This window comes from Bubalus kerabau, chromosome 4 (genome assembly GCF_029407905.1).
Source record: "Bubalus kerabau isolate K-KA32 ecotype Philippines breed swamp buffalo chromosome 4, PCC_UOA_SB_1v2, whole genome shotgun sequence".
Taxonomy (NCBI): Eukaryota; Metazoa; Chordata; class Mammalia; order Artiodactyla; family Bovidae; genus Bubalus; species Bubalus kerabau.
The window spans coordinates 47,450,225-47,478,129 of NC_073627.1; the positions used below are offsets into that span (position 1 = coordinate 47,450,225).

The following is a 27,905-nucleotide window of genomic DNA, read 5'->3' on the forward strand; positions in this document are numbered from 1 at the left end:
ATCATCATCATCACCACCACCACCACCACCATCGTCAATCCTATCTACTATCACCAGCATCACTCCCACCACCATTATCATCATTATCGCCACCATAACTACCACCATCACCATCAGTCAAAATGACCAGCAGCATCATAAGGCATCATCATCACCATCGCCACCATCTCCACCACCATCACCATCATCATCACCACAGTCAACGTCACCATCCGAAGCCACCATCACCAGTCACGATTATCACCATCATCACTCCCACCACCATCAGCAGTAACACACTCTCCAACATGTTTATAGTATTCTGTGGTTGTTCAGTCTCCAAGTGGTGTCCAAACTCTATGAGACCCCACGGAATACAGCACACCAAGCTTCCCTGTTCCTCACCACCTCCCGGAGTTCACCCAAGTTCATGTCGATCGAATAGGTGATGCCATCCTATCATCTCATCCTCTGATGCCTTCTTTACATTGAACAAAACAACTTTTAGACATTATTTTTTTGGGTTCTCAGAACATTCCAGTGAGGGAGGTCAGTCCCTAATTTTTGTCCACATTTTGCAAATAAGCAACTTGAGCCCTAATAGGGAAGTGACTTGCCCAAGATCACTCAGCAAACAGGTAAAAGAGAGCTGACTCAAATCTAGCACTTGGGCTGCCCACACAGTTCTGACTGAACTGCCTCCCTCCGTACCAGCCTCCTTTGCCACCTGGAGGCAGGCGAGGCAGGTAAACCCAGGACTCAACCCTATTTTAAAAACACACCAATTGAGAAATCGCCTCCGAACCTGCACATTTTTTATTCTGGCAATGCAGGAGAGGGGATAGCTTTTAAATTATAATCTGTGGTCATATTTTATGGTTGCTGGACGGGAGGGCCGGGGGGGAGCTTAAGGTGAGTTTAAGAGGACTTTTTGGTTGGTTAAAGAAAAAAATTACAAAATTAAAAGAGTGGAAAAAAAATAAATTGGTAGTGACTGTTTTTACTACATGAGCTTACAAGCTGGAGTGGAGAATTAAAAAGTTATATAGCTAGGGTTGCTAACCATGACTTATCACAGACAAATCCTCCATATTTATAGCTTTTTCCATCTCAAGACAGCAAGCAATCCCCTGATATAGGGGATTCTCTCCGCCTGGGAACCCTGGAGGCTGTGTGTGCTCATTAGTGGAGCTGTCAAGGCTGAGGACACAGCTAGGATTTGCTTGTTTACCGTCCCTCTGCCTGGAGGTGGGGGATCACTTCCTTGATCTCTCAACACTCACTGGGGATGAGGGTGGGTGGGTAGAAGACTCCTCTGTGTCAGAGCCCAGGGAGGAGGAGAAGGAAGCTCTAAAGAAGTTAGAATGGAAACAGCCAAGGCTCTATGCTAGAAGCTGTTCTCTCAACACATTAGTCCTTACAACCACAATACTACCAATACCCCCATTTCACAGATGGGTAAACTGAGGTCCAGGGAGACTAAACAACTTATCCAAGGTCATGCACAGTGAATTGCCTCTCAAAGTCTCAGTCCTTGAAGAATTTAAAAACAAGCAGGGGGAAAGGAAGGCAGAAAAGAAGAATGGGTGAAATTACCGAGGGAGGAAGGGAGGAAAGAAAAAAAAAAATTAAATGAGCATCTGCTTTGAGCCAGGCTCCATCTGGCTATCTTTATTTCCTCCTCACTCTGTGGAAATGGGTGGTACTTGTTTCCATTTACAGATAAGGAAACTGAGGCATGGAACAGTGAATAAAGTGGTCAAGGTTAGTTGGGTTACAGGGGTTTGAACTGATGTCTGTCTGGTTCTAGTCCTCCCAGCTGGACGGCCTTGGGAAAGTTGCCCGACCACGTTGGGCCTCTGTCTCCTCACCTAGGGAACAGGAATAGTATTCTCTACTCCCGGGCTGCCCTCTCTCAAGCACTGAAAGGGGAAGTCCTTGAGAAACCAGATGGCACTGCCAAGTGAAGTCTGGTACAACACCCTTGCTTGCAGAGGGGCAGAGGAGGGCTGCTGTCTCATTGTCTAGGATGAAGGGATTGAGGACCAGGATCCCCGGAGCTGACACAAGAGGGCTGAAACTGAGCCTCCTGCTTCCTGGTGCTGTTCCAACATTCACTGATAAGAAGGAAATTTGCTGGGGAGGAGGTCAGACCTGAACAGGTATATCGTACCGCCGGAAAAGTCTTAAACATGGAAACAAGGGACCCTGGATCTCAAGGTCACTGACTTGCCGCTTTTTTCAACAATAGTCTCCTGGAATGTCCTGTCCAACCTAAGAAAGACTGCATGGATGAGGTAGTCCCAAAACTCTCAACTCCTGTTAAAGCACACCTGAGTCTGGGCTGTTCTTCAAGTCAAAGGAGTCAGAATCTCTAGAGACTGAGCTAGGCGCATTAGTAACTTTTTTTTTTTTTTTTAATATTCTTTTGATGTGGACCATTTTATTGCATTTGTTACAATATTGCTTCTGCCTTATGTTTTGGCTTTTTGGCCCTGAGGCATGTGGAATCTTAGCTCCCTGACCAGGAATGGAACACATACACCCTGCATTGGAAGGTGAAGTCTTGACCACTGGACTACCAGGGAGGTCCCCAGTACAATTTTTAATTAAAAATTTCCCATTGGTGATTCTAATGCTCAGCCAGAATTGAGAAATACTGATATATGATTTCCTTTATTTTCCAGATGGGACCAGAGGCTCAGAGAGGGACAACTAAGGGCCCAGCTGTTCGTGGCAGAATGCAAAGTCCAGCCTCATGGTTCCCGCCTTGGAACCTTTCACTCTGGTCCTTGAGACCAGACCATCCTGGTGTCCCCTGGTATCTGAGAGATGGACACCCCCACCCCTCCCAGTTTCCCTCCCTCCTTTAGCACCTCATGTCCCGAGACAGGTATGGGCAGCTGGGAGGCCTGAATGGAATCATGACCCACAAGACTGCACCTGGACTGGTCTACATCCTGCAAGATGAAGTGGGGGAACCGAGGCAATTATCTAATGTATTAGCTAGCCCGTCCCTGCGGCACTCCTGTGAGCCAAAGTAATAAATACAAAATGGTAATTTCTCTCTAGAAGCCTGGCTCCAGCCTCCCACTCAATTCCCCTCCCACCCAGAAGTCATATACCACTGCCTGCTTGTCCTTTCCTGTATGGGGCAGCAGTAACTTGGAGTTATTTAAATATCGTGGGCAAAATTTGCTTTTCAAAACCTGAATCATCATCCAATAACCTCCATTCTCCTCTGTGGCTCACTTGTCTGGCCAGAGCAGATATTTCTAGCCTTCAGTAGAAAGTAACAAAATGCCCTACAGGTATTATTAATGAGGACCAGTGGCCAACATCCCTGTTGTGTATGTTGTAGACTAGCCTCAGCCTTGGAAAGGGAAGATTTAAGTTGTAGCTGAGACTTGACCAGCTTTGTGACCTTGAGTGAGTCACTCTGCTTGCCTAGAATTTGCGACTTTCTACCTTCCCTTAGAGCTGTCATGCAAATCCCCCTGGAGAATGGACATAACTCTGCTTGCACAGACTCCAGTAACATCTTTCGTGCATGTTAGAGTATCTCCAGACCTCCATGGCTATATGCAGAGGAGAAAGAACCAAATTCTTCCTAGCATGGAGGCATGGAGTGAAAGTTGCTTAGTCATGTCTGACTCTTTGTGACCTCATGGCCTATACAGTCCATGAAATTCTCCAGACCATAATACTGGAGTGGGTAACCAGCTGTTCCCTTCTCCAGGGCATCTTCTCAACCCATGGATTGAACCCAGGTCTCCCGCATTGCAGGTGGATTCTTTACTAGCTGAGCCACTAGGGAAGCATGGAAAAGGGGAGAAGATGATAAAGCTGAGTCTGGAAGGATCTTTCTAGGAAGACATGGGGGTTGCGGGACATTTCAGACCAAGGCAACAGCACAGGAAAAAGCCCTGGGTGAATGTGGAAGATGTATGGAAGCTGTTCAACATGGCAGAATGCATGATACGCAGAGGGAGAGGGCTTGGAGCCTGCCTGGGTGCTTGGCCTTATCCTTGATGGGGAACCACATGATAACTTTGAGCAGATTCTCAGAATAAAGATAATAAATGGTTGGTCCAGTTTTTCAGCACTAAAACGGAGAAGCCATTGAGGGGGTATTGGCTGTGGTCTGGTTATAAGATATATACAAGGGCAAGGACATTGAATTGTTGAGGACTTAGAATGGATTCACTCTGATATCCTTAGAGCCCAGCATAGTATCTGGTATATAGAAGGCAGTCACTAAATGTATGAATGAGTAGATGAATCTGAGTCAGTGAAAGAATAAAAGAAGGAGCAAAGGGATGAATGACTAAAATAACAAACAAGAGTATGAATGAGTGAATCAGATGAACAGTCCAAAGCGTGGTCAGCAAGCTGCCTTAGCAATTCTAACTGATGGCCTGTAGCAACAAAAGCACGGGCTTCGGGCTGCATTACCTAGAAATGCCTTATTACTGGCACGATTCCTTCAAACTGAAGGCTTCTCCCGCTTAGGAGCAGCAGGCTGCCCAAAGACAAAGGCTCACGATTACTGTGATCAAGCAAGAGGTTGGCCTTCCTGGACTCACACCTTTCAGGACACATCCCATGGACATCCACACAATCAGGACAGGATGCAGAAACACCTTGAGTGGGCTCATCCTCGTGGGGAGCTCCCTGGGGAGGTATGTGACCCCACTGCCCCATCTCCATTTACATGGTTTCCTTAAATGACTCGTCATTCCAGGATCATATAAAGACAAAGAAAAGAGTGATCTTTAACAAAGACTTACTTATTGCTGTGCCCTCCGCATTTCTAAGCAGCAGCTGTAGCAGCCTGAAGGTCTAGCTTGGAAGAAGCAGCAGCTTTGCTTCTCAGGGCAGAATTCAAGACAACGTGGTCCCTCCCTGAACTCTCTCCCAAAGGGATGATTGTTGAAACACAGGATAAATTGTCGGGGTTGATACACACTTGAGTCTGGGACCAGAAGCCCTTTTTCTCTTACTCCAGGCTGTCTTTACCTCCTGCCTTGTAGATCCTTGCGAATCAAAATGTGAGCTGTGGGGACTTCCCTGGTGGTCCAAGGGTTAAGAATCCAACGGGCAATGCAGAGGACACGGGTTCGATCCCTGGTTGAGGAACTAAGATCCCACAAGCCGCTGGGCAGCTAAGCTCATATACGGCGACTACTGAGCCCACATACCACAAACTAGAGAGTTCTGGAGCCGCGGTGAAGATCCTGCATGCCGCAACTGAGATCTGACACAGCCAAATAAATAAATGATAAATGTTCATTAAAAAAAAAATTAGTGAGCTGTGAACCAGCAGCATCAGCCTTACTCAGGAACTTGTCAGAAATGCAGAGTCTCAGGCCCCACCTACTGAATGAACCAGAACCTGCATTTTCACAATATCCACAGGTGACTCTCATGCATGTGAAAGTTCCTGAAGTTTGAGACTCTCTGCCTGTAGGGGACACAGACACCTCCAAGCTGGAGGATTCGATCACCTGACCAGGTTTCACAAAGCCCTTCAGGGAAGACCTTCCCCAGGAGGTGGCCCTGACATTGAGGCTCTGCAGCCGGCTACTGATTTGGTCTCCTCGTTTTAACTCATCACCACCGGCTGGGAGAAGTACCAGAGTTGGAGTCAGAACTCCTTGGGGACTTTGGGCAAGTCAGTTCTCCCTGAGCCTCACTTTTCCCATCTGTAAAATGGGAACAGTACTACTGGCTTTTCAGACACAGGGTTATCATGGAGACGAACAGAAGTAAAAGATCTGCAAACTCTCTCTGAAACACAAAACCAGGCGAACCAGCCTGTTTCAGTGTGGACAACCAGCCATCCTGATCGAAAACTTTAGAGGCTGAAGAAGGAAAGTCCATGTGAACCTCAAAGGTAATTGTTATGCTCTCACAAAAATTAATCAGCAGAGGAACGTGGTGATAATTAACCAGGATGTAGCCCTCCAAAGAAAGGGCCTGACCATGTCGGTCTCACTGAGCTGCCCTCCAACAGGGATTTGCAATTGGATTCTTGAAACTGCAGGTTTTTTCCACTCACTTGGAGTTATTTTTTTAAAGGAGAGTTCAGCCTAAGGACCTAGGGCTACATTACATTAGCATTCCGGAGGTCAATATTTCCAGAACAGCTAGAATCATGTTGTTCTCTTTACATTGTGTGGGTGAGAGAGGCAGCTACATTTTGGAAGGAGCCAGATGTGCTCATAGAAAAGGAAAAAAAAAAGGAGACTTGAGCTACAGAAGATGAATTTCCAGTGTTGGAAGAAGGAGGCCGATCCCCCTCCCCCAGCCTCGAGCTCCTGGTCCCTCTGCTGTGAATCTGTTCTCGGAACCCTCTGTTCTCAACTCCCAGTCTCAGCATAGATATCATCTCCTCGAAGAAGCAATCCTTCCCTGACATTCTCTATCACATTCTTTTTATTTTTTGCTTTAAAAGAATTTATTAATATTGGAAACAGTCTTGCTCACTTATTTATATATCGTATGGATCTTCCCAGGTGGCTAATGCTAAAGAATCCACCTGTCAATAAAGGAGTTGCAGGAGATGCAGGTTCGATCCCTGGGTCAGGAAGATCCCCTGGAGAAAGAAATGGCAACCCACTCCAGTATTCTTACCTGGGAAATTCCATGGACAGATGAGCCTGTGGGCTACAGTCCACGGGGTCACGAAGAGTCAGACATGACTGAGTGGCTGAGCATGCGTGTTTATCTGTGCCACTGCCTTCCTCCCACCCCCGCCAACACAGAATATTTTCCTAACATCCTCAATCAACTGGGGTTATGCATTCAAAAGAGATCGCTGGACCTCTCCCCATAAATTCTGATTCAGTAGGTTTGGGTTTGGATCAGGGATTCTGAAACCAGCCCTCCCAATGACTGTCACCTTCATGGAGATCATTCACAAGCTCCAGAATATGAGCTCTGTGGTGGAGGGCACACATCCATGTCCCTCTGAGCCTTGCATCTGGCACGATGCCCCCTACAAGAGGGATCTGGCTTCCCCTTCGTGGATGAATGAACGAATGAATGACCAAATGAGTCATGTATACTTTGGTGGAACCATCACCCCTAGGTCCCATTTTAGCGGCTCAGTATTTGGGCAGAGCACCTGTCACTCACGAGAAATGGAAGCAGGTACTGGACCAGTCAGAAGATAGAGCCAGGCATGGTCCCTGCCCTCACAGAGGTGACAGTCTGACGAGAGGAGACGGAGTCTACAGAGGATAACAGTAAAAGACCGAGAAAGGAAAGAACGGTAAGAGGGACATAAACAAAGTGAGTGTTGACGGGTCAGAAGGACGGGATCCTGCTTTCCAGATGGGCTAACTTCAGAAGAGCTGGGATTTTCCCCAGACAGCACTTTTATTGTGCATCATGTGTTTGTTTGTGATAAATTATACATACATATGGTTAAAAATATTCAAACCATAGAAAATGATGCAGAATGTGAAGCCAGGCTCCTTCCTAGCCACCCTGTCCCATCCTTCTAGTCCCCTCCTCAGAGGCAGACCTCATGCACCCTTCCAGGTATATTCTGTGCGTAGCTAACTAAACCCACAGCTAGACAGAACAGAGAGGGTGGACAGGCAGAGACAGCAGATCAGGGGTCTGGGTAAGGGAACAGCCCAAGGAAGAGGGTGAGGGAAGCCAGAAAATTCCTTGAGAAAGATCAACAGCTCTTAAATGACTTGCCTCTGTGACTCAGGGCCATGGACCCACGACTCCAGGATGGTGGGAAGAGGGAGGTCAGACAAGGTGTTTGATTGGTGGTTTCCCACATCGCTGGCTGGCTAAGCTTCTTGGAGCATGGGGCAAAGTGAGTACAGGAGGGGTGGGGGTGGGCGTGAGGCAGCCAGGGGTCAATAAATATTAAATATTGAAAATGCTCTCCTTATATCCTATGACATCCCTTATATGGGGAATCTAAAAAGAAATGATACAAATGAGCTTATTTATAAAACAGAAACAGACTCACGGACTTAGAGTATGAACTTATGGTTGCCGGGGGTGGGGGGAGGATGGATGGAAGGGATAGTTAGGGAGTTTGGGATGAACATACCGCTTTATTTTAAATGAATAATCAACAAGGACCCGCTGTATAGCACAGGGAACTCTGCTCAATGTTATGAGGCAGCCTGGATGGGTGGGAGTTTGGGGGAGAATGGATGCCTATATATGTACGACTGAGTCCCTTTGCTGTCCATCTGAAACTATCACAGCATTGTCTACCAACTATATTCCAATATTGAATAAAAAGTTTTTTTAAAGAAAGAAAATGCTCTCCTTTAAAAGCACAAGATGCAGGTCCTCACCACCACTTTCCGCATTAACCTTATGGGCGTCGATTCCTCATCTATAAAATGGGCACAAGAGGACTATACAGAAAGTATTGCCATGAGGGTGGGAGACACGAGCGTGAGGCACAGAGCCTGGTGCAGAGGAGGGCGTCTTCTGTCTGATTCCACTTCCTCTCGTCCCACCTCTTGGCATCAACCGTTGTACTCAACTTGCCAGAAATGCCTTTGCAGGGACCTCAGCTGACCCCGGCTCCAACATTTATTTATAAATGTCACTTTCAGCGAGTTTCCTTTTGTTCTCTGGGCCTCCACTTCCTCGCCACTGCATTGGTGGTGCCACAGCAAAGAGAGCTACGAGGATGTTCGAGACCTTCTGCATCACCCCTGGCACTACCTGCCTCTAAGTGCCCGCCCAGTCCCTTCTTTCCTTAGCATCACAGCCCATCTGGCTCAGCTCCTCAGCCATGGCCAGAGTGATGGTGCTCTTGCTGCCCTAAAGACCCGACTAAAGAAGATGAGAGCCAGAGACAGCCACCCCAGGTCAGAATTTTAAAAACAAAACTTACTTGGATGTGAAAAATGCACCCGTGTTTCTTTGGCTGGTTAAAATATTTGATGCTCATCGAATATTCAACAACAACAAAAAAAGGTTTTCACTCCCTGTACTGTCAGAAATGTAATGTAATTATAGCGATGTTAAATATCCCCAGCTGTTCTGAGATATTTGAATCTTAAATCAAGCCTGCCTCTACACATCCTGGGTTGCAGCTGGAGATCTTCACCAAGTACCACACCAAGGCAGAGCTGGGGGAAGTTCAAGCGAGAACTCTGGGCTATATCTCCAAGCTTGTTTGTGAGATCTGGGCTTCATCCCAACATAGCTATAAGGACCCCCAACCTGGGCTGTTGGCAGCATCGCCAAAGAAAGCTGTGTTCCTCAACAGGGCTGTGCAGACTTGTAGGTCATAAGCATCTATCCAAACAGGCTTTCAAATCCATGTGCAGGGAGCATAAAGAGATAGTGTAAAATAAACGGTAATAAAGTGAATAAACACACGTCTCACTCCAGAGCCTTTGAGGTTCTTCTATAAATCAAATTCTTGCCATAATTTGCTCTGCGAGGCTGTGCTGAGCAGCGGAATCAAACCTCATCTGCTTTCCTGAGTGGTAGGCTTAGATTTATGGATGTGAGTTCACAGTGGATGCCCATGCCATTTCAAAGTGGGAAAATAATTTTCGTTAGGAGGGGTTCCAAGAGGAGATTAAACCTTTCACTTTCGGAGATCAGAGAATCAACAACTTTCAGATCAGATATGCTGTTGGAATCAGAAGGGGATGGTCAGTGTATGTATTTTGCAAAAAGAGTAAACTTGCAGAGGAAGAAATAGACACTGTGGTGATATAAAAGCTTAAGCACAAATATCCTCAGGGTCAATTTCAAGCTTCCCAGTGACATTCAATGTGACCTTGAACCACCCGATCTCCCTCTTTGCTTTTTAAATTTGGATCAGGGGACTAAAGAAACCCTCAAAGACCAACCTACCCATATAGGTTTGGGATGAAAAGTACTTAATTATTCCTGGCTAGAATTGTAACAGTGTATAGAAGGTCACGCTATTCTTCCAGCACTTGGAGGTTTTTTCTGCAAAGAAGTGAGAGGGGTCATCATTATCCTGATGATAAAGACGATAGTGACTTTTCACTTTTATCTAGCACCAACACATCTGTGCTTTTACATTCAAGACAGAGGTGGTGCTTTCTGTATCCATACTCAACTTTCATCCACCAGGACTAGACCACACCTGGCTTTCAAGAAATCATTTTTGAATGGATTATTATATTATCTTTAAGTTTCTTAACAGCCCTGCAAGGAAGGTATGATTTCTGCTTTACAAAGAAGGAAACAGAATCTCAATGAAGATAAGCACCTCCCACCCTAACAGCCACCTTGTCAATGCTAGGCAGTCCTGGGAGTTGAACTTGAGTCTGACTCTTGAAGTCACATTCTTCCTACTTCTGCTTACTTTTTCTAGTTGTACTCCTTTCTAGTGGCTGGGGTCCAAATTGCCAATCTGGCATGAATGTTAAACATGGATAAAATACTCCCACGTGGACTATTTTTGAACCAAGCTACATGTTTGTTATGGATTCTTTCATTTTCTTGGTTTTAGGATAGACCCTGATCTAAACCTGGACTTCCCTGGTGGCTCGGATGGTAAAACGTCTGTCTACAATGCGGGAGACCTGGGTTCAATCCCTGGGTCGGGAAGATTCCCTGGAGAAGGAAATGGCAACCCGCTCCAGTACTCTTGCCTAGAAAATCCCATGGACGGAGGAGCCTGGTGTCCATGGGGTCGCAAAAAGTCGGACACGACTGAGCAACTTCACTTCACTGATCTAAACCTACCCAGCCTGGTTCACTAGGTGTAACAGAGAGTGTTTTGTACAGCAAATGAGGCCTGTATTAAATTTCTGTTGCTGCTGTAACAAATTACCACGGTCTTAGTAGCTTCAAACAGCGCAATTTTATCAGCATATCATTCTAGGTCAGAAAGCTAAAATCAACGTGTCAACAAGGCTGCATCCTTTCTGGAAGTTCTGGGGGAGAATCTGTTTCCTTGCCTTTCCTAGCTTCTAGAGGCTACCTGCTTTCCTTGGGTTGCGGCTCCTTTCTCCATCTCAAAGTTGTCTGTGCAGTCTTTAGATCTCTCTCTGACTCCCTGGCCTCAGCTTCCACGGTTACATCTTCTCTGACCCTGATCCTCCTGCTTCTCCGTTACAAGGACCTTTGTGATTACATGGGGCCCACTAGGTGGTCAAGGATAATCTTTCCATCTCAAAGCCCTTATTCTGGATTTCCCTGGTGGTCCAGTGGTTAAGAACCTGCAGCAGTAAAGACTGCTGCTGTTGCTGCTAAGTCGCTTCAGTCGTGTCTGACTCTGTGCGACCCCATAGACGGCAGCCCACCAGGCTCCCCTGTCCCTGGGATTCTCCAGGCAAGAACACTGGAGTGGGTTGCCATTTCCTTCTCCAATGCATGAAAGTGAAAAGTGAAAGTGAAGTCGCTCAGTCGTGTCCAACCTCAGCGACCCCATGGACTGCAGCCTTCCAGGCTCCTCCATCCATGGGATTTTCCAGGCAAGAGTACTGGAGTGGGGTGCCATTGCAGCCAAAATTAAATAAATAAATAAATATTTGTAATGTCCTTAATCACATCTGCAGAGTCCCTTTTGCCATGTAAGGTAACGTATTCATAGGTTCTGGGGATGAGGGCCTCTTTGAGGGGCCATTATTCAGCCGACCACATGGCCTTTGCATTTTGGTTTGATTGACACTGGCTTGGCACATGGCCCCTGTGTGACCTCTGCTGTGATGTGACATTGATGCCAGATGCCCCTGTTATGCACTTCCTCTGGGGTTCACTGGGGAACCCAGGACTCCTCCCCCAGGTACCTTCCTTGCTCCACTCCGGGATGCCCATTCTGTGTGTTTTCTTACAGACCCAGTGAGTCAGATGTGACTGAGAAAGCCCATGGATGCCTCCTTCTCAGCATTCATAGAGCCCAAGCCTCGCCCCTCAAAGTGTGGTCCACGGACTACCAGCATCTGCATCACTTGGGGGCTTGTCAGAAATGCAAATCTCAAGTTCCATTCCAGACCTACCAAATCAGGATCTCTGCCATGGGCCCAGGAATCTGAGTATGCTAAATTTTTAGGAAGCATGGGTCTAGAAGCTTCTCTATTCATCCACAGCCGATTGGAATATGGCAGAACAAACCTGCCTGGGAAGGAGGGCAGGCCTCTGGGCAGAGATAAAGAAGGAACCCAACACCTCATCTTAGCAGCCAGTTTGAGCGCTGATTCTTTTTGGCAAGGCACTCAGAAGTCCACTGCCTTTCTCTTAAGAAAATCTTTCAGGGCAGACAATATGCCCCCAAGTCCACCCTGGCCAGGAACAAAGTTGCTAGGTAAAGAAGTGGTATATAGGGGCCATAGGAAGACTGCATTCACAGTTTTTGGCTAATTTCTGTTCCTGTGTCATGTGACCCTGGGCAAGACACTCCACCCTCTGAAGTTAGACAGGCTGCTGCTGCTGCTGCTGCTAAGTCGCTTCAGTTGTGTCCGACCCTCTGCAACCCCATAGATGGCAGCCCACCAGGCTCCCCTGTCCTTGGGATTCTCCAGGCAAGAACACTGGAGTGGGTTGCCATTTCCTTCTCCAGTGCATGAAAGTGAAAAGTGAAAGTGAAGTAGCTCAGTCGTTCCCAACTCTTCGCGACCCCATGGACTGCAGCCTACCAGGCTCCTCCGTCCATGGGATTTTCCAGGCAAGAGTACTGGAGTGGGGTGCCATTGTCTTCTCTGTAGACATGCAATAGAGTGCAATAATCACCCTCTGTTCTTACAAGGATAAAATGAGATGGTAATGTATATTACACAGTCCTATCCAGGTATGATCACTGGTTTAGTCACTAAGTCATGTCTGACTCTTGTGACCCCATGGACTATGTAGTCTGCCAGGTTCCTCTGTGCATGGGATTCTCCAGGCGAGAATACTGGAGTAGGTTGTCATTTCCTTCTCCAAGGTACGGTCACTAAAACTCTGCTAAGTAGAAATGCAGGTTGGACTTGCCTGGTGGTCCATTGGTTAAGAATCCATCTGCCAATGCAGGGGACATGGGTTCAATCCCTGGTCCAGGAAGATTGCACATGCCTTGCAACAACTAAGCCTCTGCATCACAACTACTGAGCCTGTGCTCTAGAGCCTGTGCTCCGCAACAAGAGAAGCCTCCACAGTGAGAAGACTGAGCACCGCAACTAGAGAGTGAGTAGCCCCTGCTCGCCACAACTAGAGAAAGCCCACACACAGCAACAAGCACCCAGTGCAGCCAAAAAATAGATAAATTTAAAAAACAAACAAACCAAAAACACCTTAAAAAAAGAAATGCAGGTTAATTTAGCCAAAGCTGCACTGGGATTTCTTTGTCGGAAAAACTGTGACGTAGGGAAAGGAGGGTTGACTTTGGAATCCTAAGATCAGAGTCTGTCTGTGACCTTGGGTGAGTTACTGAACCTACTCACTTTCTTTATCTGTATCAGGGAAAGAGGAATACTTTTCTGTCTGGTCCGTTGTTGGGCTGGAATAAAATAATGAATATAAAAGGACCTGGCAGAGAGCTCAATAAATGTGTGCAGAATCAGAGGAAACAATTTACTAAGCAAATTAATAGTATAAACAATGGTGTCAGGGGAGATATTTGACATGCTCAGGAGAACAAACTTCCCCAGTACGTTCATGGCCTCTATTTGTTTTACCAACAATTCATGTTCCAATTATGCGTGAGTCATTTGTTTGTTCGTTAGCACAGGTCTGAGCTGGAACTCAATTTGGCAATAGCTCCTTAGCCAGGACTTCAAAGTTATCCATGTCCTTGAAAGAATGAATATGGGAATTTAGTTCAGGTTATGGCTGCATGAAAACATTTGCATAACTCCTGAGTAAGTTCCCCATCACAGACCTATAATATTTCCATTGGCTGCAAGTCCATCATGGATCCTAGGAATGGCTTCTCCTTCTCAGGGTGGCAGGGCTTGGAAACCAGGATAAATTCCAGGGGCTGTACCAACTTGTAGTGAAAGAAATTTTCAGTGAAGGCTTGACTGTGTGGGACACCTTCTATGAAAAGATTTGTTCTCACCAGCATCTTTGAGAGTTGGTAGAACGGTGTCATCAAAAAGAATATCAGCTTTCGAGCTAGACTAATCTTTGGTTGAATCTTTACTCTGCTGCCCCTGAGCTATGACTTTGTACCTCTCTTGAGCCTCCGTTTCCTCATCTGTAAAATGGGTGCCATAATAGTCATTCGATTCTGGTGAAATTGATGTGACCCATTTACATAACAGGTGCCCTGTACAAATCCTGGTGCTTGCCTAGTGGCTCAGATGGTAAAGGATCTGCCTGGAAAGCTAGAGAAGCGGGTTCAATGCTTGGGTCGGAAAGATCCCCTGGAGAAGAGAATGGCAACCCACTTCAATAGTCTTGCCTGAAGAATTCTAGACAGAGGAGCCTGGCGGGCTACAGTCCATGGGGTCTCAAAGAGTCGGACACGACTGAGCAACTAACGCTTTCATACAAATCCTGGGCTAGAATCTGTCCCGCTTCCTGCACGATGAGGCACACTCAGCTCTGCAGGACAGTTTACTGCAAACAGTGGGTTTGGGCTCATCTTTGTGGCCCAGTGCCTGGCAAGCAGTAGATGCTCAATGTGCACCAGTGGACTGAATCTCTGAGTAGCCGATCCCAGCAAATCACTGAGGAGAACCAAAGTGACTGATGCGCAAATCGAATGGTCTGGTTATTCCTCCAGCCCTTCTCAATTGGGCAGACATCTGATTGATGCCTTCATGACCAGCCACAGTGGCCCCCGAATAGCCACTATCAGAATCAGCGTGACGTGGGTCCATTTGGATATCTACAGACCTGAGCAGAACTGACATCTGATTCCCCAAACTGATTTCCCCAAAGTCACATAACTGGGGGAAGTCTTTTCATGTTCCTTGCATAAATGTCTATTTAATCACCATCCTGTCTCTAGCACTCCAATAACGTGTACATTTCCCCCCCTTCATCGCCGTTTCAGCTCCGCAAAGAAACAAATGGTTGGCTGAAGAGCTTGGGCCATCTGCAGTAGTTAAGCCCTATCTTCCCCTGACTGCTCACTTGGATGGAGAACTTTGCAGCTAAGTCCCATTAGTCATTTGGCTCCTGCTCTCATTTCACAGAGGAAGCTGCAGAGGCCAAAGTCACATAGGCTGGTCAGGGCAGAATAGAGGCTGGATTGGTCTTCCCAAAAAAACCTCTGCCCCACCAAACCTGCTCCTTCCTCATCCAGCTATGTAGCTATGCCTTTGTGGTCCTGAGGATTTGGGTTCAGATCCCAGCTTTGCTATCTACTGGCTCTGTCACTTTCAGCTTAACTACAGAACTGCCCAAAGGGGCATGTCCCCCATCAGCCAAATGGCGATGATTACACAACCTTTTAGGGTGATTGTGAAAATTGAGATGGTGTGAAATGTGCTCAGCTTGGGTCTGGCACATCGCAGCCGCCCGGTACTATTTGCCTTCGTCCTTCGCTCGAAATGTTCACTGCAAGTAATATGAACGGAAATAGCTCACATTTATTGAGTCCTTACTGGGTTCCAGAAACTCTTCTAAGCATTTGACATGTATTAGCTCGTTTATTCCTCTTTCTCTAAAGGCAAAGGTATCTTTCTCTCCTCCCTGAAGCCATCCATCTTCACAACTATTGGACTGCCTGGCCTAGCACCACTTCAACGGGAATTTGCTGATTTTAAACAACATGTTGCTGAAATGATTTCTTGTTTTCTGTGGCTGGCTTGCAGCAGCCAGCCTGCTTCCTGTGACAAAGTGTGATGAAATCAAATGCTGTTGTCTTGGCTTTTAGTACAGAGGACTGGTCCAAAATCTGCACTCAGGGTTGACTCCTGCAGATGGGGGGAGAGGGTGGCGCAGGGTTAGGCAATGGGGGGGAGGGGGCAGGGAAGGCTGGAATTCTCCTGATGGAGTTAGGAAAGGGGGTGACAGCTGGATGGGGGTTGGGACCAGATGAGATCTCCCTGTCAGTGTGACAGCCAGCAATGAAAGAAATTAGACATTTTGCCACAGAGTTCAAAAATTTAGTGTGGCCTCCAGGTGTTCACACCTTTGCATTGTTGTTATTGTTGCTGTTGTTTAGTTGCCAAGCGGTGTCTGACTCTTTGCGACCCCATGGACTATGGCACACCCGGCTTCCCTGTCCCTCACCATCTCCCAGAATTTGCCCAAATTTGTGTCCATTGAATAGGTGCATTGTTACTATTCCCCCAACTCATCATATCTAGCCCCAACCCCCAAGCCCTGTGCACAGCTTTGAGCCACACTCAGCCCCAGAAAGGACGTGTCCAATCTCATTCTTTCATGTCTCCGTTCTCCCCATTCGCACAAGGTGCCCCCTCTCCATGAAGCCCCGTTTCTCTCCTTCTCTACCTTGGAACTCCTACTGATCCTTCCAGACTCAGCTCTGATGTCACCTCCTCCCAGAAGCCCATAGAGATCCCTAGTCTGCTCTGGGTACTCCTTCTGAGCCCACGCAGCACCTCTGGACTCCTGGCATCTGTTGCTGTTATCTCTTTCCTCAACAACACTGCAGGTTCACGGAGGACACATCCCATGCCTTATTTAACGCTACATCCCCAGCAGCTAGTTCAGAGCATGACATACAGTTGGTACTTAGTATACACTGGGTGTTGGAATGAATGAACCAGGAAGTGAGCACATCGCCACTCAGGTAAGTGCTCCTGATAAGAGATGATAATGATATTGATCATAATTAATAACTGCTACCATGAGATACAAAGATTGTGCCTATCTCTTTATCAAATTATAACAACAGCTCTTGAATACTGAGCTCCTATGCTGTTCAGGCTGGAGAAGGCAATGGCAACCCACTCCAGTACTCTTGCCTGGAAAATCCCATGGACGGAGGAGCCTGGTAGGCTGCAGTCCATGGGGTCGCGAAGAGTCGGACACAACTGAGCGACTTCACTCTCACTTTTCACTTTCATGCACTGGAGAAGGCAATGGCAACCCACTCCAGTACTCTTGCCTGGAAAATCCCAGGGATGGTGGAGCCTGGTGGGCTGCCGTCTATGGGGTTGCACAGAGTTGAACGTGACTGGCGCGACTTAGCAGCAGCAGCAGCATGCTGTTCAGGCAGGGGCTGGTCACTGCATACGTATTATTTTCTTCCCAGCTTTCAGGGGTTAGCGAGGGAGGCACACAGCTAAAAAGGGACACAGCCAAAGCCTTAAACTGAGGTCTGCCTGGACGCTTCCCCTGACCCTTGCCTCCTCCCAGAGAACATCACTGCTTCTTGTCATTGGGCCCTGACTGGCCTCTGTCTACAGCTGTTCCCAGACCCTCAGGCCCTCCTTCGAGGCCCCATACCCACAGAGCCTGGCCTCATCGTTCCGCGTCCTGTCCAATTACTGGGGAAGGCTGGTCTCCCCGCCCCCAGGAAAGCCCAGAGCGGCCAGAGTGTTCAGAGCCCTAGGTCCACGGCAGAAGCCAGGGAAATCACACGGACATTTGGAAGCGGAGCTGCTTTGTCTGACCACTGAGTGATTAACCATTTCACATCTGTGACAAACATAGAGAGGAGCTGCACGTAACCACATCCTGAATGGCCTGTGGACTAAAACCCGACAGACACCCCCCCACAACCCTCTGATCTCCCTGCTGAGTTTATTTCTAGAGCCTGAGGCCAACGGGATGGAATGAGATATTGGGGGCACATCTCCCCACTGGTCCCCCCGGAAGCTCATCCCTCACCTGGGCCACTTAGGGCTTCGGAACCCCAGGTACCTTGGCATCCTCATTCTCTCTCTCTCTGCTCCCCAAAGTAATAAATGCCCCCAAATTGACTGGGCATTTCCTCATTAGAAAGGCATTCCACTGGTACTCCCTGGAGAAATTAACCCAGGAATCCTGGAAAACAATGAGAAGTCTTGAGGTTACCTGGGGAAGGTCTTCACTCCCCAAACCATTTCTGAGTGCTTAGCATGCATATCAGGGTCTGTGTTGGGGGCTGGAGACGTCAGGGAAATCAGATCTGATTCCTGCTTGAGTCCAGGCCGTGTGTGTGAGGGGGAAGTGTGGTGACGCTCACGCATGTGAGGACTGACGCCTAAACGGGAGGCAGAGGGCAAAAAAGAGGAAGGTATCAGTTTCAGTGAGAAGCGGAGGTGGTGGGTGGTCAGGGAAGGCTTCAAAAGAGAGGAAACCCCAGGGCTGGAGGCTGAAGGATGACTGGGCATCCCAGGTCACCGTACGCACTTATGGTAGCAGAGGAAGCAGTCCAGCTGTGGTCAGCTGTTCAGCAGAGCTTGGGCACGTGGTACCAGAGAGAGCATGGCCAGAGATAAGGCAGGGCCCAGGTTCCGGCCTGAGGAACCAGGACCTGGGACAGGTGAGTCCCTGAAGGGTTTGAAGAAATGGGATGCTATGCTCTGTGTGGAACTTGAGAAAGACTGCTCTGACTATAGGGCCAAGGGTGGATGCAGAGGGCAGGGAGCAGAAGCTGCAGGCCCGAGACCAGTGAGGAGGCTGATGCCCTTTAAAAGTGGCATCTTTATGGGGACCCAGCACAGTCTGAAGAGTGCCCATCTCACACATACCTACGTGCATGCTCATTCATTCAGCTGTAGCCAACTCTTTGTGACCCCATGGATTATAGCCCGCCAGGCTTCTCTGTCCATGGAATTCTCCAGGCAAGAATACTGGAGTGGGTTGCCATGCCCTCCTCCAGCGGATCTTTCCCACCCAAGGACTGAATTCACATCTCCTGCACTGGCAGGTGGCTTCTTTACCATTGAGCCACCTGGAGCCCATAATCAGAGAATGTGGTGTATGTACTATTGTTACCACCACTAGATGGAGTAGGAAATTAAAGAACAGAGAGATTCAGTCACCTGTCCAAGGGCACACAGCAAGTGGTCATCTCAGGATTTGAGCCATCAGTTCAGCCTGAGAGTTCACGCTCTTAACCACTCACTATAGTGTTCCTTCATCAGAGCCGACCAAGGCTTAGGGCAGGGTAGAGTGGTTAAGGAAAGGATTCCTTAATGGGCCCACCCACTGTATATTAAGGGCTCCCCTGAAATAGCTTCTGGCCTCCATGGATAGAGGGGTGCAATCTTTAATCCTGAGGCCCTTGGAGAAAAACTACAGCATGAAACGTGATGGCGCTGAAAACTCCCAGGGCAGTGCCATGATGTGAAGCCACTAGGGGTCACTTGAGTCCCCAGGAACACATACCTTTGGAGGTATGGAAGTAACACTTTGGTTTAGGTGGGTGTGGGCCTGCAAAGTCTTCAGACACAGGAAGGCAGGGTACGGGTGGTCACAGAAGGGTGTGCCCCAGTGAGACGAACCCGATTTTCATCAACTCAGGGCATTCCTGCCAGGGAGACTGAGGTCAGATGACTCCTGCAGGCACTATGTGCTCTGAAGACCCCTAACAAGTGGCCAAGGCTATGACCCCCTGCAGGGGGCCAGTTTCCACTGTCCCAGCCTTGCTCCAAGAAGGGACAGGATTTGGAGGTGGCTGAGGGCTAGAGTCCTACCCAGGGATCCTCTGATAGAAGAGAGGCCCAGGGTCAGAGAGGAAGGTTTCATGTGGCTTCTGTGTGTGCGTCTGGTGGTATACAAAGTTGGACTTTGAGCTTGCTGACTCAGGGCTTTGGACTGCATCTTAGTGCCTCCGACCCCTCATCTTTAACATGGGAATAAAACTCTGCCAAAGCAGGGCTGTGGTAAATGTCAAAAGTGAATCCTGGCAGTTAGCCCGCGAGCCACGCTTTGTAAAGCCATCATCAGATGCGCTGAGTTTTCCAGGTGTTGTATAGCTTGGAACTGGAGCTGCTGATCCTTGAATGTAACAGTGAACTTCAGTCTAACTCTAGGGGCTGCTAGCTAGTGGTCAGCCCAAGAACAACACAATAAGCTCCTACAGGCAAACGAGCTCTGTTCCAAGAACACGTTCATGCGTCCAATTTGTAAGTCCAACAAAGCCAGCCTAGGTACCCAACTAACACGATTAGCTATATGGTACCATACTGTAACAGGTTTATAATACTTTTCACACAAATAATACATAAAAAAAAAACAAACGAAAAATAAAGAAAACATTTTTCATCTTACAGCACAGTACCCTGAAAAGTACAGTAGAACCAACTACATCACCGCTGCTTTTATGCTTATTTCCAGACATCCTGGGCTTGAAATAAAGATACTGTACTACTGTCTTCTATACAATACTGGACAGTAAAGGACACAAAAGCACAGCCACCCGGGGAGGATGCACGCACGTGACAATGTACTCCAGACACATGAACTTATGTGATTGGACAGGCAAGGGTAGGTTTGCATCTTTGAAAGTTCGCAACTTGAAGACTCGTATGTAAGGGGCTTACTGTAAACAATAAAGGCTCATGACCTTCCTTCCTCTGTCTTTGTTAGACGGAACTCAGAATTGTATCTGAAGTCTGGGCGAAGTCACTTAGAAACATATGTTAACAGCACCTCCTGCTTGCTAAGGTGGGGGAACCATGAAGTAGGTATTCTTTTAAAGCAAGCTGAAAAGCTCAGGAAACAAGGGATCTTTGGGGAGTGGATAATTCACAGCTACCGTTAACACAGGCTTAAAGCAAAACAAAGAGAATAAGACTGAGGCCAGGGTCACTATCCTAGACCAGGACTGGGCCAATCAGCCGATCAGAGCCCTGGCCTGATGGGCATCTGTGCCAACACCTGTTGGAACCAAAGCATCTCTTTATTATCCTAAAAAAAAAAAAAAAAAAAAAAAAGCACTGTCAGAGATGAGACGATCGGGAGGAATGCCTAAAGCTGGTAAAATCACCATCAGAACATTATGAACAAACTACACACACCGACATTCCCGGCACTGGTGGCGAAGCCCAACCCCCCTGAAAGGGCATTTACACAGGAATGGCTGGACAGGCTGGTGCCACGCTGAGGCTTGGCACCACAACTCCTCCCAGGCAGACCACACAAAGCAGATACCTTCTGTCTGACAGCTGCCTTATCCAGACTCCAGCATGGGAGAACCAGCACAGCAAAACGTTTACAAACCCTTCAATATCAATTGAGCACAGCTTCAATATCTCTGCCATGCTGCTTTCCCACTGCAGGGCGTCGGCTCCCCTAGAGGGACAGACCCATTCTCACACCTCGTGGGGTCAAGGGGCCCCATGGCGCCCACCACGGCTCCATTTCCAGATCGCTTCTGACACAAGCTCCTACCAGAAGGGTACTTCCTGACACAAAAAGTACCAGAAGGGGCTGCTGCTTCTCCCACCAAACTAGGTACAGCTTCATCCTCCGCTGGTATTCTGGTGGTTTCCTCCAAAGTCTCCCAAATTGGATGTGTTTGGAAACTCTCAAGTCATAAGCTACTTAGAGTCCCCAGCAAGCTTAGGGGGTCTACCTGATTCTTGCCCATATTTAAAGAGCTTCCTATTGAGTTTCCCAAAGAGAACAAGCCCACACTTCAGACAGGCTTCTCTGTCTTCCCATCCCTTCACTCCGGACACAGAGTAGCTACCTGGAGTACTGTGGATCCTGGGGTGGGGGGTGGGGGTGAGGCCTGGAAGAAAGGGGACTGGTATTCCCAGAGGGGGTTTGGGTGCAAAGAGAGAGGCCGGAACAAGGGAGCCAGAGGACTCCTCCTGCAGTGATGTCCAAGTTCCCATAACCTGGAGAAGATGCGGGGGACCTAAGACTGGGTTCTGCCCTGGGCCTCTTGGGCTGGTATCACCTCCAGGGGTCTGGGGTCCAACCCCCGGGCTGGGGAAGAGCTGCCAGACCCCGGGGCCTGGGGAAAGTGAGGGAGCAGAGGGAGCGGGTTCGCGCAGAGGGCCACTCACGGAGGAGAAGTTGTGCGGGCCGCAGAGCTCGCCGCGGTACTTGCAGGAGAGCAGCATGTCCTCGAGCTGGTGGCCCAGGCGGTCCATGAAGGCGGCGCTGATGCCCTCGAAGTGGCGGGGAGGCAGGAAGAGGCGGAAGTCGGCCAGCTTGCGGAACCACTGGCGGCGCGGCTCGTCCCCCCGCAGCAGCTCGCTGACCAGCGGGCGCGCCGTGCGGTTGGGCAGCAGCAGCCCGAGCCAGTGGCCGGCGTAGTAGAGGTCCCCCTTGGAGAGGCGCGGGAAGCGCAGCGGGTTGTTGTTGCACACGGTGACGGCGGGGAAGGGCAGCTGGCGGCTCCACTCGCGGTGCACACGCGTGTGCGACGGGAAGCTGAGCCAGTAGAGCAGGCGGTTCGAGGACCAGGACAGCAGCAAGCCGAGGGACGTGCAGAAGGCCAGCACCCAGAGCGCCCGCCGCTGGAAGGAGCCCCCGGGCGCCGCGCGCCCCGCGCACATGTGCCGCAGCCCGTGCAGTTTAGCGCGGCTCAGCGACGGCCGCCCCCTGCGGGCGCCCCCCGACCCCTGCAGCGCCCGCTCGCGCTCGCCACCCCGGCCGCCCCCGGGCTGCCCGGCCGCCGCCACCGCCGCGGGCGCCGGTTCCTCGCGGGCCATGCGGAAGCGTCCCGGGCCGGTGAGTGCGGCCGCGGGCCGCCCGGCTCCGCCGCTCCGGCTCATTCATTCAGTCCGCGGCTGGCGGCAGCGGCTGCGGCCCCGGCCGGGCGGAGCCGCCATGGAAGTCCGCAGCAGCGGTGGAAGCAGCAGCGGCAGCCGCCGCGCGCAGCCCGCGCCAGGGAAGCGTGCGCCCGAAAGGAGCTCCGGTGGCGCGGCATGCCCGCCCGGCGCCGCCACCGCCGCCTCCGCGGGCGTCCGCCCGGGACCGAGCCCGCCTCGGCCCGCCGCCCCTGGCAGGGCCTTCCCGAGCGCCTCCCAGGCTCTCCTGGCTCCGAGTCCTCCTGAGGATGCCCGACGCCGGCCACTACCTTTGGAGCGGCTCCGCTGGGCGCCGCCTCTCCGGTCCCTGGGTGCTGCACCCGCGTCCCCTTGTTCTGGACCTCGGGGGACCCTGAGCTGAGTCTCTCCGGGCTCCGCCTAACCCCAGCTTTTACGCTGGTCCCGGGAGAGCAGCCACTCAACCACCATGCTTGATTCGGACATCCCCAAGGGCCCCCCGCCGGTGGCCCGCGGTGCTGGGACACGGTGGGGAGAAGGTGCTGGGGGACTAGCGCCCCCAGAGGCGCGCGGCCGCTCCTGGCTGGGAGGGTGGGGTGGGTGTGTACCGCGATGAACGGTCGCCCTGCTGGCCCTCTTTCCCTTTCCTCCGGGACCCTCCTAACTGCTCCTCCGGCTGCTCTCGGTGGAGACCTGCTACGGCTCCCCCGAGTCCTGCGCCGCCGGCGTCCTGCGTTGCAATGTGACCGCCCTCGCCCGGGGCTGGGGGCGTCTCAGGGTCCCGCCGGAGGCTGCCGGCCGACGGGCTCCTTCAAGGCTGCTGGCCAGAGGGAAGTGTCGCTTCTCTCCCCCGCACGGCTCTGCGAAGTGCCTCGAATTTCCAGAAAAGCCCGATCTCGCCGTCCCTCGCCTCGTCTTTTTCCTGCTTGGGCGCTCCAGGAGCTGGGGACTGCGGAGCCCCGGCTACTCCTCTCGGGGGTGACCCGGACTCGCTGCTCCGCGCGCCCGGCTCCTCTCGAGACTCTCAGCCCCGCGGTAGCGGCCGCGCCGGCTGCGCTCGCCTCCCGCCTGCCCGGCCCTCCTCGGGGCCCCCGGGCGAACTTGGGCAGCGGCCGCGCGACGCTGGCGCGGCTGGGTTTCCAGCACCTGCTCCTCGGCTCGCCGGCCCGGCGGCTCCGGGCTGGCGGGAGGGGCGGCGGCGGCGAGCGCCGTGCGCTCCCGGAGACGCGGTGCTGACGCGCGCGGCTCCTCCTCGCTGCATTTTAATTCCTGGCCACTGTGGCCGCTGCACACCGAGCGGGAAGCCTCTTGCCAGAGCCGGCCGGGTGGGGGATGCGCTGCACAGATGTGCCGGGTTGTGCGGGGCTGGCGGGAGAGACGTGGAGTAGCAACATTGCGTGTCTGTAGGTCGTGTGTAGATGAGTGTGAGGCCACGTCTCACTGTGTCGGGTGGGCTGTCGAGAACCCGAAGCCGCTGTCTAATGTGGGCCTTTGAGCAAGTGTGTGAGTGGGGTGTCAGGCGCTGAGTGTGGGTAGGATGTGCGCGTGTACGTGTGAACGGGCATCTCGGTGTATCTGGTGGGTTTATTTTTGCAGATGCTGTACTGTGGCTATTTGAGTATGCTTGTTGTGTGTAGGATAGAGGGATGGTGTGTATGCTCTACTCGGGTGGACCGTTTGCATTTAGCGGGTGGTGGGTGCCACGTGTGTTGATGTGTGGGTGGATATCGGCAGCTTCTGGACGTGGTGTGTAGTTGGTGTTTTGCATGTGTGCTGTGTGTAGATGAGTATGTGTGTTGAGCTGCAGGGAGCAGCCCCTGGGTCTCTGGCAGATTGGGCCCAGCAGGGGCAGCCCTGCCTTTTAGGAGCTTCTGGTGTCCCCTCTTAGTCACTTCCCTGGGGAGGTCTGCTGCTCGCCCCTGACCACAGTCCACCAAGCACAGCCTCCCTGGACAGGCAGGAGGGGGAGAGTGACTTCTGTGGACCCGAGACTCCAAGTCTGCCGTTCTCACAGCAGGGTTCCTACAGCTGCTTAGCTGATGATGTCTTTCTTCCCTCCTGGGCAGGTTCAAGGTCTTCCACTAACCCCTGGGCACTTTGGACACTTTCATTCAGCTTTTTAATTAATCAATTAAAGTCCTTATTGGATGTGTTACAATTTTGCTTCTGTTTTATGTCTTGGTGGGGTTTTTTGGTCCTGAGGCTTGTGGGATCTCAGCTAACCTGTACTCCCTACATTGGAAGGCGAAGTCTTAACCACTGGACTGCCAGGGAAGTCCCTAGCTTTTTAAAATGTTCTGCCTTGGCGTGTCTCATTCACTTGGGGAAGAAGTTCCTGAAGTTGGGTTTTGCTAAAATTCTGCTCTGGATTCGGTTCCTTGAAGACATCTGTTGCTGGCTTTGGGGGAAGATCCCGAATCTACCAGTTTTGTGGGGCCTCTGACAGAGACTCACTTACCAGGGCTTCAGTCTGGTCCCGGCAGTCCTGGGAGGGGGACCACTGTGATACATATCCTGGCCAAGGTGGGGGGAGCTTGTGAGTTCAGTGAAATGACTGATGAAGCAGCCAGATATCCCCCAGCGTCACAGCCCTGGGGCAGCACAAAGCCCTGTCCTGTAGAACCTTTGAGACCTTTTATGTTTCTTATTTGTTCAGCTGTTATGGGCTTTTTATTTCTTTTTTTTTTTTTTCCCCTTGAAATGTACACATGCAGTTTTCGGTTGCCTGAGCATCTTCTCTGCCATGGCTTCCCCTGTTAATTCTTTAGATGGGTCACCTCTTCACAGAGAGGAAGGGTATCCTGCATGGGCCCCAGGGCTCTTGGCACAGAAATCCAGAGGCAGACACAGGGGTGATCCCAAGTGATCGCAGGCTTTCTTTTTGGCACATGGATGCAGTGCGTTTGCTACACTGCCTGAAATCCCCCCACCCACTTCTTGACCAATACTTGGACCAGCTCTGTGAAGTTCTGCCCTTTCCTCAAATCCCAGCTGAAACATTGCCTCCTAGGTAACTGGGTTGATAGGCCCATGGCCTTTGTGTAGTGCCTTGTCACTGTGTGGGTCCAGGCTTTCCTTCTGGACGTGAGCCCTTTGAGGACAGAGACCACATCTCATTCTCATTTTTTTTTAAATTTTATTTTATTTTTAAACTTTACAATATTGTATTAGTTTTGCCAAATATCGAAATGAATCCACCACAGGTATACCTGTGTTCCCCATCCTGAACCCTCTTCCCTCCTCCCTCCCCATACCCTCCCTCTGGGTCCTCATTCTCATTTTTGTCTCTCTCTTAGCACAGTGCCCTGGCACCTAGACAAAACACATCAAGATGGGGAAGAGGAGAAGGGAACTAAGATTTCCTGAATATTCCTATATGCCAGGCAACTGCACCAGACACATATTTAATTTCTCATTCCAACCTTGCGGGGGTGGGGGGGCGCATGGTATTTTTACCCTCTTTTTACAACTGTTGAAAGGAGTTGAACTCAGCTCTAACTCATTCCAAAGTCTAAGCTTTTCCTTTCCCATCCTGCTGCTTTCAAAAGCATGAAAAATAATAACCGTATAATAAATGTAGGTCTTCCTAATCACTAGGACATATTCCAAGTGACTTACGTTAAAAACAAGTGTCAGGACTTCCCTGCTGGTCCAGTGGCTAAGACTCCGAGCTCCCAATGTGGGGGATCTGGATTTGATCCCTGGTCAGGAAACGAGATCCCACATGCCCACAAGGAAAGAGTTCACATACTGCCACTAAAGACACCGCCTGCGTGCCACAACTAAGACCTGGCACAGCCAAGTAAATAAAGAGTAAACCAAGCCAGGCTTCCCAGGTGGCGCAGTGGTAAAGCATCTGCCTGCCAATGCAGGAGATGCAAGAGATCTGGGTTTGAGCCCTGGGCTGGGAAGATCCCCTGGAGTAGGGAATGGCAACCCACTCCAGTATTCTTGCCTGAAAAATTCCATGGAGAGAGGAACTTGGTGGGCTACAGTCCATGGGGTTTCAAGGAGTCGGACAGGACTGAGCACCACCACCAAAAGCAAACCCAAAAAATGACAGAAAAAAAAAGCATCATAAACATTCTAAATGTTTAACCCTCAAAATAATCCGATGAGGCACATATGAATACTGCTGTTTTCTTTACTCAAAGGAGAGGACTCCTGACCACAGAGAGCTTGAGTTACTCACCCTAAGCCATGCAGCTTAAGCAGGAGAGCAGCCTTTCAGTGCAGGCAGCCCGGCTCCAGCCCCTGTGCTCTTAAACCCTGCCCCACGGCATCGGTGCTGTCAGAGCTACTCTGACATGACAGCTCTCGTGAATCAGGCGAGCTCGCTTGGCTGAAAAAACAGATTCACAAGGCAGTTCCTGAACTGCCCCATGTGACCTATCCACCAAGAAGTTCACATTCAGCGTTGTGATTTCCCAATCATAAGCTTTTAAGAAAATTTCCCTTTTCCTGTTTGTCGCTAAAACATCTGTCGCTCCACACCTGGCTTCCTGGCCTTCGGTGTGACCTCTGGGCACCAGCCAGCCCGCATTTCTGGTGGGTGACCACCACTGCCAATTATCAGCTCTTTCTCCCATGAAATGAGTTTGCTGGGAGGGAAGGCCCATTGAAGTCAAAATGATTTTCCATTTTTATAATCCTGTTGTAGGAGCTGACAGTTGTGGCCTTGATCAGGCTTCACTGGAGCCCTTGACATTCCTGCTTATCCCCAATCCCTGCTGCTCAGGGGCATGGTTATTGGAACGCATTATGTTGTTCAGCCGCCCAGCTGTGTTCGAATTTTTGTGATCTCGTGGACTGCAGTACTCCAGGCCTCCCAGTCTCTCACCATTTTCTAAGTTTGCATCAGTGATGCCATATCCATTGCATCGGTGTCCACTATATATCCATTGCATTGGTGATGCCATCCAGGCATTATGTCCATTGCATCGGTGATGCCATCCAGGCCTCTCATCCTCTGATGCCCTCTTCTCCTTCTGCCCTCAATCTTTCCCAGCATCAGGGACTTTTCCAATGAGTCAGCTGTTCAGATCAGGTGTGCTCCAGTATTTTGGAATGTACCATAGGTACCACCTCACCCGGTTCTGCGGAATCCCTGCTACACATCCCATCAGTGACAGTCCACTGGTAACTGATTGTATTCCAAAACATCTGGCAGTGTTTAAAGCTCCCTTTTGTCACATTGGAATCAGTCTCTTTGCAAATGTCTCCTAATTTATCCCTGGGGAGCCACACAAAATAAGTTTGATCTTTCTTTCACATGGGAACCCTTCAAAATACTTTATAAAATTGAAGTACATCAGTGGTGAAAGGGGCGCCAGCAGTCAGCCTTCTAGCCAAATCTTCAAGAAAGTCTTTTCTTCTCCAGATTAAATGCCATCA

General features: G+C 50.1%; 1 protein-coding gene across 1 annotated transcript in view; it reads right to left on the bottom strand.

Annotated features, from left to right (window-relative positions):
- Nucleotides 1-22,517, bottom strand: part of ASIC2 (acid sensing ion channel subunit 2) — a 292,907-nt gene extending 270,390 nt beyond the window's left edge. The window contains exon 1 of the mRNA XM_055577255.1: nt 21,804-22,517. Coding sequence (XP_055433230.1) covers nt 21,804-22,517 — 714 coding nt within the window. The remainder of the gene's footprint in view (nt 1-21,803) is intronic.
- Between the last annotated feature and the right edge of the window lie 5,388 nt (nt 22,518-27,905).